The sequence below is a fragment of the Hemiscyllium ocellatum genome, chromosome 9, assembly GCF_020745735.1.
Source record: "Hemiscyllium ocellatum isolate sHemOce1 chromosome 9, sHemOce1.pat.X.cur, whole genome shotgun sequence".
NCBI classification, from domain to species: Eukaryota; Metazoa; Chordata; class Chondrichthyes; order Orectolobiformes; family Hemiscylliidae; genus Hemiscyllium; species Hemiscyllium ocellatum.
In genome coordinates, this window is record NC_083409.1 from 74,193,178 (window position 1) to 74,205,196 (window position 12,019).

At 37.5% G+C, this 12,019-nt stretch overlaps 1 protein-coding gene across 2 annotated transcripts in view; it reads left to right on the forward strand.

Annotated features, from left to right (window-relative positions):
• Positions 1–12,019, forward strand: part of ipo13b (importin 13b) — a 217,710-nt gene that overhangs the window by 183,807 nt on the left and 21,884 nt on the right. For both annotated transcript variants that reach the window (XM_060830475.1, XM_060830476.1), the window contains 2 exons: positions 8,619–8,671; positions 10,726–10,792. In XM_060830475.1, the coding sequence (XP_060686458.1) occupies positions 8,619–8,671; positions 10,726–10,792 (120 nt within the window). The remainder of the gene's footprint in view (positions 1–8,618; positions 8,672–10,725; positions 10,793–12,019) is intronic.

Genomic DNA, 12,019 nt, shown 5'->3' on the forward strand with positions numbered 1-12,019 from the left:
CAAACAGCCTTTTGTGCCATAAAATTCTGATTCTCTAAACAAGGTGGTGAGCCATTTCTAGTAAGTGAGATGAAAGCATAGTGCCGAGGAAGGATCAGCAGTTTGATAACATGAAGTGGGTGTGAGGCCTTAGACACAAATCATGCATTTAATGTTGAGGCTTGCAGGTTTTGGTGTTGGAATGCTTGTGCAGTAACACAGTTAGATTGCAGATCATTAATTTTCTCGCAGCACTGCAGCCAGGAATGTTGGTGAGGGCCACTGGCACTGACTTGTGCTGCTGTCTCACTCGAGCCTAGATAAGTTTGATGGGATAGCCTCTTGATGCCACATCTGAGAAATGTGCCCTGTTCTTACCTCATCATTCCTGCCTTCAGTCCCTATGTGTTGTCAGTCCAGTTTTGGATGAGTGATTTGTTTTCTGCAGAATGGGATTATTGTCTGTTTATAAGTCTTTTGTGTACAGTAATTCCTTCCACCTACATAACCTTATCCTTTCTGGACTGATGCGGGTAGAACCTACCTTGATCTTACCCTTGCTCTCAGAAGCTTCTTTTATAAACTAATTCATACTTCCCTTTCTTTGAAGGAATTGCAAAGGCCCAGTGATCCACCTGATTCTTTACTTATGATTCCGTACCTGTTTCCCTGTCTATTTCCATTTATGAAGTACTCAAAAAGTATATGTTTTGGTGCAAAGCATGTAGCTGCTTGACTGGTTGCATATAATGTTTTGAATATAAATTTATTGTTAAAGAACTGTTACCATGGTAATGGTGTGCCGCCATTGGAAATAATCTTGAATCATGAACATTTTGCTCAGTTATTCAGAGGATTCAGTGACAATTGAACATACAATTAAGAAGTATTAGTAGGCTTTAACATATCAAAGGGAAATAAAATCTATTATTAAACAGATCTATTTGGAACGGAAGTTGAATTATTTTAAATTGCTGGCCATGAATGTAGTTATTATATATTGTTACGATACAGGATATCACATCAAACCAAATCATTTTCGCTATCATTGGACTCTCAATGCAGTGTAATTAAAATATGCAAACTAAATAAAACCCTCCAAACTGTCCAATTTATGAACAACAGATTTTGGACATCAAGTTTATAACAAAAATTAACAATTTATTATGAATGGTGTAACTAGCAGAACACAGATATCAAGGTAATCTAATTAATATCTACGAGTAAAAGTCCAATCTTCTTGGATCAGACAAACAATTGAGTGACAAATTTAAAAAGCTGATTTAAAAATAACTGGAATTTACTAGTTCCAAAAAACAATTTGCAATGATTGACACTAGACTTTCATGAAATTCATAGGCAAGTAGGACTGTTTACCTTGAATTCGAAAGTCATTGATTAATGCAAACAGATTCAACAGACTTCTAAAATATGTACTTCTTTCTTACAGATTGTGATTCTTTACTCAAAACTTTCAATAATTTAACAACTGGAGTAAATAAGATCAAGCAGCAGTGCCTAGAAGTCTTCCAAAAAAACTCTCACTGCACCCTGCAACATCAATCTGAAACAGTTGTCTCTTGATTTTTCATCTTTTCAGTCAGTATTCTTTGTGGATGGCTGGTTAGCACCAGTTCTCCCTTGATTGACCAATACAACATTCATCTAGCTGCCAACCTGAGTATTGTAACAGTTCAGTGCCAGTTTGCCTATAGCATCCTTAGATCAGTGATTAATTTGTGTTATCTTTCCAGCCAGTTCCCAACACAAAATATCTGTCTTTGTTCTTTGCTCTCTCAAAACATGCGCCGACTGCTACTGGTTCCTAAAAGCAAACTCCTTATCTTCTAGCCACTTTTTACCACTTTGTATTGCCTTATTTATTGAACGGATACTTTTCTTTATCAACTTTGTTAACTATGGTGATTCATTCTTCTTATTGAGTCTTTCTTTTTGACAAGAATGAATTCTGCTGAGCCATATGAAATATGTGCTAAAATGCCTTCCACTGCCCATACATTGATTTTCCCCCTTTAGTCTATTTTCCCAACCTGCTTTAGACAGCTGTTCCTTCATACTTCTATAATTTAAGTTGAGGACATTGGTTTGAGACCCAAGTTGCTATCCCTCAAACTGAATTTGAAATTTTGCTATGTTGTGATTGCAACTCTTAGAGGACCATTAACTACGAGATCTCTTTTTAATTCCATATCATACACAGTACCAGATCTAAAATAACCTGTTCCTAGTTAGGATCTGCAGCTTACTGTCCGAAGAAGAAATCCCTGAAGTATTGTACAAATTCATCTTCCAGTATTTTGAGTGTATTTGATTTGTCCAGTCAATTTTAGGGTTTTTTCTGTTCTAAATTTTAAGAAACAAATTCTAAAACTAGTGGACAAACATGTGAAATTGAATTGGAAGAGCCAGAGGCAATGTAAAACTGGAAACAGACAATGTAATCCTGGCAAAGGTTCAGTTAGAACAGAAGAGTCAAGAATTAAAATTGCAAAAGAATAAAATGCATTTCAAAGAGAAAGAAGACTGAGTAAAAGCATTCAGAAGAGGAGAAAAAGAGGCGAGAGAGAATGGAAAAACAGATGGCATAGTGGCTCAGTGGTTAGCACTGTTGCCTCACAGCACCAGGGACCCGGGTTCAATTCTAGCCTCTGGCAACTGTCTTTGTGGAGTTTGCACATTCTCTCCGTGTCTGCGTGGATTTCCGCCAGGTGCTCCGATTTCCTCCCATAGTGCAAAGATGTGCAGGTTAGGTGAATTGGCCATGCTAAATTGCCCATAGTGTTCAGAGATGCTAAGGTTAGATGCATTAGTCAAGGGGAAATGTAGAGTAATAGGGTAGAGGAATGGGTCTGTGTGGACTTGTTGGGCCAAATGGCCTGTTTCCACACTGTAGAGATTCTATGGAAGACAGGACGGGATGTATGAGAATTGCAATTTTTATTTGCTTGAACTAAACAAGGAACCTTGAATGTAGTACACGTTTAATGGGAAGAGGTCTGACCCCAACTACAGAGCTGTTTTAAATCTCTCCAGTTAGAGACAGATAAACTACAGATGCTACCAACTGGATTCATTCCTCCCAACACGACCAGGCCGTACCCGTTACCTGTGTTCATCTATCACTATCTCACCACTCCATCCCTCTCCCTACCTGTTACCACAGCCCCCCACCCCACCTTATCTGCAGCTCTCCTTACCCCAGCTCCAGTCCTGAAGAAGGGTTGCACCCAAAACGTTGACTTCTCTACTAAGTTTTGCTGCCTGGCTTGCTGTGTTCTTCCAGCCTCCTGCTTGTCTACCTTAAATTTCTCCAAACAATCCCAACATATGAGGAGAGGGATGGACACACACTTGTCATTCGAAAGTGGTAAAACATGTGAAATGGCCCACAGAAAACTGAATTCTGTAATGCACAGCAGGTTAACAGGCATGAGGTTTACACCATGTTTTCAAAGGAGACCTCCACAGATTGAGATGTCAAAAAGCCTATCCTTCATGCATATGAGTTAGAGTGGGAGGGTAATAGGCTCAGCCTTTGGAATCTACTCACACAGCTTGAGCAGACTTGTGTCCAATATGAAAGGGGTAAGAAGTTTACATTTTGATGGTTGAATGCTTTTAGAAGAGAGCACCTATGAGAGCCTTACACAGAAATATTCCTTTACTCCTCCCACAAAATAAGTAAAAATAAGTAGTATTTTGTGAGATAAGTTGTTTGATGGTAACTAATGAAACAATACATGTTCCATAATCTTAAATTAAAACTTGATGAACTTCGTACATCAAAAGTACCTCTATGAAGCTCTGGTCTTTTTTTAAAAAAAACACATCTTAAGTGAGAAAACAACTGATGAATCAGGATAGTTGGTTGAACCAGAATTGAAAATCAAGACTGACCAACTATGGGGACATTCCTGATGAAGAGCTTATGCTCGAAGCGTTCACTCTCCTGCTCCTCGGATGCTGTCTGACCGGCTGTGCTTTTCCAGCATCACACTTTTAGACTCTGATCTGCAGAGCTCAGTTTCTCCCCTGACAATGGGGACTTCATTGTGAAAAGGACAAAGATATTTTTGAACTCCACTGCAGTTTGGAGGAACAAAGCTAGATGAAAGAAACACACAAACCTAGAGAATAGAAGCAAGAGTAGGCCATTCAGTCCTTCCAGCTGCTCCAACAATCAATGAGATCATGAACAATCATCCAACTTTACCCGGTTCCTGCTTTTTCCCCCAAACCCTTTGATCTCTTTATCGAATTCCTTTTTGAAAACATTCAATGATTTGACCTCAATCACTTTCCACGTCATAATTCCTAGGCACAGTCCTCTGTAGGAGAAAAAATTGCTCCCCATGTCAGCTCTAAATGGCTTACACTGACTCGTTAAACTGTGATCCCTGATTCTAGACCCCTGGTCACATGGTTCATCTTTCTTGCATTTACCCTGTTTCGGCCTATTATAATTTTGTAGGTTTCCGAGATCCCAACTCATTCTTTTAAACTCCAATAAATATTGTCCTAACTGGTCCAGTCTCTCTTCTTGTTTCAGTTCTTCCGTTTCAGGAATCGATCTTCACTCCCTCAATAGTCAGAATGTCCATCCAGTTGTCAAATCCTCGTGCTTGCTGCCTTCATTGCTTGTTGCACCTGCATACCAGGGGATTGGAAGGATCTGATTTGAGGCAGGGGAAATAAAAATATTGGAAAAGAAAATCAAAGTTCAGATGTGGATGCATGGGCATTCCTCAAAAATTTAAATAAGGTGCAGTTCGGGACAGAATCAATTCAAAGATCAAAGCCAACAGGAATACATTATTTAAATATTAAAAGCATCTCAATAATAAATAGGAAATATTCACAAGCCAGTTAGTAAGCTTTATTGCTAATAGTGAATGTTGCTATTAAAAATAAAATGTTCGTTACTAAAATTAGCCAAGCTACAAAAGATGTAAAAAAGAAACTTACTAGCCAATAAAGTACCATTTTTACTCTGTTGCACTTCGATTTCACTCATAATGCAGTCCATCAACTCTAAAGCTACAGAACCGTCACTGAACTGGATAGCTCTACCTCTGGTTCCTCTCTTTCTCACTGTTTGAGATGCTTCTGTTTACTGTGCTTTGTCCCCTCTCCAACTCATTTTGGATCCTGCTGGCTATCTCCAGATCCTCCTCTGTTACTGTTATAGTTGCTCCTGGCTGTATCCAGGTCTTTTCTTCCTTCCTCTCTTTTTAGATGCTGCTATTTGTCTCTGAGGTCATCTGTCTTGCTGTCGAATTTGTAATCTTTTTTTGAAAGTATTGATAGATGGCTATCCGCGAAGTAAAATCAACCTCTGCATCGAATCCCAAAATAAAATTACTGTATTAACTATTCATTGCAATTATGTTTAAGTATTCTGTGCCATGTTTATGATGCTGTGTGTCAGTTATGCACTGTAGTGGATCTGAGACCATTGTGCACAACAGTCACTTAGTTAAATACAGAAATCTTGGCCAAAATAAAACCACTTATGATTTAAGATGACCCCAATTTTGAGTTGGCCTTTACTTTGGTGTTAGTTGAAAGGTGTCCTTTATAGAGTCAAGCCATTTGAACATATTGATGTTCTTCTACCACCTTTGTAACTCAGTGAAGTTACAAAGTTATCTTAAGCTACAGTCTGGGTGAATTGGCCACTGATGTGGATGGGATGCCCACAATCTCAATAGATCAAGTTGTAAAAGTTGATAATTAGTTCTTTAAGATTTTTGATGTAATTCACATAAAGTCTGATGGTGAAGTGAGAAAAGGTTTTCATCTGCATTTTGTTGGTTAGCATCACTTTTAGTAGGATTAACAATCAATTTAATTTGTGATGCTATTTAATTTCATATGTCTGTAGTTCTTCCCCTTCACAGCCACCCACCTTCAAGTTACTGTCGGTGTTATGGCTCTTTGGTCCACCTGACTTTGGATAATTTACATTCAAAAATCTGATGGAATCTTGCTTCCCGGTAGTCATTTATTACTTAAACTTTTCCACCAAAATTGACAGTAACCTTTGAATAATACCTGTAAGTAAGGGTAAGCCTGTTGAAATGACTCCAATCTGAAACTAAAATCATGCTTTTTTTTTAATCATCATCATTAATACCAAACAACACTGGGTTCAGGGGACACTATTATTGTGAGGATTCTTTGGAAAACCTGTCAATTGCCTTCTTTCTTGCAGCTCCAGAACTAAACAAACAGTGGCTTGAAAGTAGCTAGACCTCCTCCAATGCTACAGTACTTGAGGCTGGAATCAGTAAATTTTCCAAACAAGCTCCCCAGCACTAGGAAATTGCCATAATCCCTTAAACAAATTCATGGAAAATCTCCATGATCAGCCCATAACCATATGTTTCAGTGCACATTTTCAACTAGCAAAATATGCATTAGATATTGTCAAAATCCCATCTGTTGCTGTCTCCTATACTGTGGTTTTAGACGTAGCAATGTCGTCGGTATTGATCCCATTGTTCCTATTCTCAATTTGTTAAGGTGGATTTAGTGAACATGGGCTTGTTGAGGACACCCACAGGTACTGAAGACAATTATAGCACAGCTAAAATCAGTTCATTCAATAGAGTTCAAAAATCATATTTGGGACTTTCTGACTTGCTACTGTATTGGGAAGTAGCTTTTTATATTTAGCCATTGAATCATCTTTTAATTCACTTTATAAACTAAATGTATTTGTTTATGACCTATAAGAGGCAGATGTTGATTTATTTTGTGGTGCAATCAGCAGCATTTTGAAAACTGGATGTGAAAATGAGCACTTATTTTGTCATATAAGGGGTTTGATCGAGCTGTGGTTATGTAACTGGACCAATAATCCAAAATTCAGATAATAATTCGGAGAACACTTGTTCAAATCCTACTCTAGCAACTTCAGAATTTAATTCGGTGATATGATATCTGTAAAGTGTTCATGGGGCTATCACATTGTTATCCAGTGCCTTTACTGTCTGGCCACTTGGATTCCTGCCATAATTGTCTCTTAACTTGTCAGTTAAAGTAAGTCCAGCAAGCCACTGGTTCATGTTAAATCACTATTCAGGAAGCTGAATAAATGGAGGCATTAACAGACTGGTTTCGCAGAGCATATGTAGTCTTGTTGATGGATTGAATATTATATTCAGACTCTTTGGCAATTACGCAGGGCACTGAGGTTCTAATTGGATTAATCAGTGTTTCAACATGATTGGAGAGCAGTGGAATTGAGAGCACAATTAGAGCTAAAATAGGATGTGCTTGATTTTTCTGCACTCTGACTATTTCTAATCGCATTTTTACCAACATATGTGACATTGTTCATTTTCTCTGCTATTGTTCCATTCATTTGTTACAACATTTTTGGTTTCCTTCACATGTCCTACTTCCACCAAGCTTGCTGCTGCTGTTGTACATTTCCCTATCTGAGACTATTTTGTTACGTACTCCCATTTTCCTGTTGCTACATTCAAACTAACGTCCATTTTTTTTCTTTGGTCACCATATTCCTCCTACAAACTGCAGCAGACACGTATCTTCTGTTAGACTGTCATTTCTGTGCTGTACCTTGCTTGATCCTTGTCCATTTATTTATTCTGTCAAATCTGTCCTGAGTTATTTTTAGTGAATACTTACCCAAAGCTTCAATTCTTCATCTAATATGGAACCGTACAGCCTTGCACCTGTAGTAATATAGTTTTGACAAAAAATCTTCTGTAGGTCCTCAGAGTGCTGTGGTAAAAATTTATACAACAATATTTTACAGTTAAATAATTAGGTAAAGAAGCTTCAAATGTATAATGCTGCTTGATCACAAATTATGAGAATACTTTTCTAATCCACAACAAATTATAATTTGTTAGTGTAAAAGAGGTATTTTTATATACTTGGCATGGAAATATATTTAAATTTGATGTGCCCAATTTTACATTTGTGAGCATTATTATTATCTATCCTATAATTTAACTGTAAAGATTTCTGTTCATATGACATGACATGCTATAACACTGTTACAATGACTTTGTCAACCAGTAAAAAGATGAGAACAGGAATGAAGATTCATTTTAAAAATAATTTGCAGTTGAAGGCTTAGATTTTATTTACCCAGCATAAACAATAACTCTTGAGGTTTCTCGAATTGTGTTATCTGTTCCTGATGTGCACAAATGTGTTTTTGTAACTTATTTTAATTAGCGTAGACTCTATTCAAAAGGAAATTGTCAGATCAGAGGTCCCAAATGATGTAAAAATTTCACTGTTGAAAATGCCGTTTGTTTTCCCTTTTGAAAAGGGGAAACAATAAAAAGGACGGTTAATAGAACTGATTTCCAGTTTTTTGAATACTGTTTTGCATTCAAATTTTAAGAGAAAGCACATCATTTTAATCTGTTATCTTTATTCCTGGGTTTCAATTCTCTTTGCTGTTTATTTCTTTTAGGTTCTGAAGTTTCATATTTCTGTACATTCTTTTATTTAACTGCTTTAAGCTGTTCATTGTACCCCCTCACTGTAACTGTTATGTAGAGTTCATGAAACAATAAGATTATTGGTTTGCTGTTTGTATATTATTTCTTAAGTTACATCTTATTATATTTTAGGACCCAGGGATCATCCTGATATTGTTGATTCATTTATGCAACTCCTGGCACAGGTGTGTTTTTGTTTCTTATTTCATTCACTTTATTTTTTTGTTTAATTATATTAAACCTGAAATCAACTTTTTTTTTAAACAAGCTTTTAGAAATGCATTATAGGTGAATTCAAGGTATTAAGAAATGTTGAGTCATCATGAGTTTGAAGCTATCTTATGGATATGCAACAGTTGGTGTTGGCAGTAGTTGTAGACATTGGTTTTCTTTGTTAGAAGAATGTGCGTTCTGTCCAGTTGTAAAGAAAGGTGTAGTATATCAGCAGTTGGACACTTCAAGAAATTCATATCAAGGTTTGGCGTGTCTTCATAATGGTTTGTGCTATTACACTTTGAGGCCACATTGAGTTTGCGTATAAACAAAGTAACTGGAGGATTCATGGTGGACTTTGGGAAAGGATTTTGTAGAAAAGACATAAACTAAAGTGGTTTACAATTTTGTGCAACTGAACTAATCTTGCAGTTGTATGCACAATGACATTGGTTCGGTTGAACTTTACTCCACATCTGCGGTTTAATTCAGCATCCTTCAGATGTTCTTAAACATCCGAAAGATTATTAAGATTGCAAATAAATCTTATCAAATTGATCTATCAATAATTAACAACCATTAACGTAAGGATAATTAAAAACTACAGACTATGATTGTGACAGAGGTAAAGTATTCCACCTTAATGATCTCCAGCCTTATTTCAACTTTTAACATAGTCGACCACACCACCCTCTTCCCACCAATCTTTCGCAGTCATCTAGACGGTTGGAGTTGCACTTTTCCTGGCTCCATTCTTATCTATATAAACGTAGCAAGGAAATTACATGCAATGGCTTCTCCCACTTCTCTTGCACTGTTACCCTGGTAAATCACTGCCCTGCCACAAGGATCTATCCTTGGTCTTTCACCTATTTCTTGACTCCATCAAACTAAAACACATTTAGTTTTCACATTTACACTGAGACTTCTCTCAACCTCACCACTGTCTCTGAAGTTCCAGACTTGTTCAACATGTGATACTAAAGGAACAGGAATTTCTTCCACTTAAATATTTGGAAGACAAAAACCATTGCCTTTGCTCTCTACAACAAGCCCCATTCCCGAGCCATGGACTCCACCCCTTTGCCTGGCAGCCTTTTGAGGGTGAGCCAGAGTATTCACAAACTTGATGTCCTATTTGACCCAAGATGAGCTTCCGGTCACAGCTATGCCATTCCTAAAAATCACCTCTTCAAACTTCCGCAACATCAACTGACATCCTTCCTGTCTTGGTGCTTCTGTTAAAATCCTCATAATGCCTTTAGAATCGTAGAGGTCTACAGCATGAAAACAGGCCCTTCGGCCAACTTGCCCATGCTGCCCAGTTTTTTCACAATTTAAATTAGTCCTATTTGCCTGCATTTGGCCCATATCCATCCATAACCATCCTATCCATGTACTTGTTTCAATGTTTCTTAAATGACAAAATTGTACTCTCTTCCACCATTACCTCTGGCAGCCCATTCCAGATACTCGCCACCCTTTGTTAGCTTTATATTTAATTATTCCAACACACTTGTGCATGTCCTTCCACATTCCATTATCCAGAACTCCGCCCAAGTCCAAACATACTGTGAGGTCCATTCACCCATCACCCCATACTTGAAGACCTACATTGGCTCCCAGTTAAATGTTGCTTATCATTGTTTTCGAATCTTTCCATTGTCCTCTTCACCCCCACTCAATCTCTAATTTCGAGCAGCCCACAACCCTTTGAGATACTTGCACTCCTTTTCATCCTGGCCTTTTGATTGTCTCTATTTTAAATGCTTTGCCATTGGGGCTGGGGCCATCAACAACCCAGCAGTAAACTGTGAAGTTCGCTCCCTTAACTTCTCTACCTCTGTATATCTCTTTTCTCCTTTAAAAGCGTTCCTTATAGTCTTTCTCTGTGAGCAATTTATTTGTAATTCCCACTAAGACTGGGACAACAGATAAAGGATGGTCTCAGTCATAAGGATTCACTGGGAAACTAGAGTTCGACACTTATTAACTTTTTTAACAAAGCTTTGTATCTAATTCCTAGGCTCTCAAAAGGAAGCCTGATTTGTTTTTGGCAGAAAACTGTGATGTGAAGGCCCTGTTTCAATGTGGTAAGTAATAAAAATATTTAACATATTTGATACCATAACTAGCCTTTAAACTTAGTCTTTATATTTTTGTATGGTGATGTTTGGTCCTCCTGTTTAATAACACCTGCAAATTGTGTGTAGCATTTCATAAATTTGGAAGCTGTCAAGTAAAATGCATAATTTAGAGGGACTGCCTAATAGTTTTGTTGGAATTCAAATACATCACAGCTCTTTAGATTTCTGTATTGTACAAATCCTGCTTTTCTCTGCTGCTTCTGTATCCTTTTTGAGTTCTGTGCTCCTCCATGAGCGGAAGTTTTCCAGAGACTCTATAGTCTTTCAATCATGACCATGGATTGGCCACAACTTCTTGTTATCTCTTTCGTATTGTCCATTGCAATATATTTGTAAATGCAACATGATCTGTGCCCATAAGCTGATTTCATGTCCTATGATTTAAAGGCAAGAAAAAATCGAAAGAAAGCTTCAAGTTCAAAAATGGTTTCCAATTTATCTATATATTTTATTCCATAAACTGTAAAAATTTAATGAAGGCAAATTATTAAAACAGTAATAATTGATCTGAGTAATTGATCTTCGAAACACATCACAATATTCAGTTAGACCTTATAACAATCTAGTTGTGTAAATCTGTACCTTAGTAACCAAAGGTAGATGAAGATTTACATGATATTTTTGCTTCCAATCGTAATTAGTGATCAACAATGATTGGGAACTGCTGGCTTCATGGACGTTCCCACCTTGATGATGGAGTCTCTCATCTTACCAGACGTGGACTCTGCTGCTGGGCATTTGGTGCAGGGTTTCTAATTCACTCATGAGATATGAACATCACTGGTTGGCCAGCATTTTATTGCCCATCCCTGGTTGTCTTTGAGAGGGTGGTGATGAGCTGCCACTCTGAACTGTTGAAGTCCATGTGTTGTAGGTAATCCATAATGCTTGTAGGGAATTCCAGGATTTGGATCCAGAGATTGTGAAGGAACAATTATCTTTTTACAAGTCAGGATAGTGAGTGGCTTAGAAGGGATCTTGCAGGTGATTATGTTCCCATATATCAGATAGTGTTCCCATATATCTATTGAGGAAGGAACTGCTCAGTCCTATTGGCTAGCAGTAAGTCGATGCTGGTTTTGAGTCAAAATAGCCTGGTCATAATGGACCTAATTCTCATACATTTAACAACCTTTTTTTTTTTACAGCAAGGGTAGACATTGATAATAAATT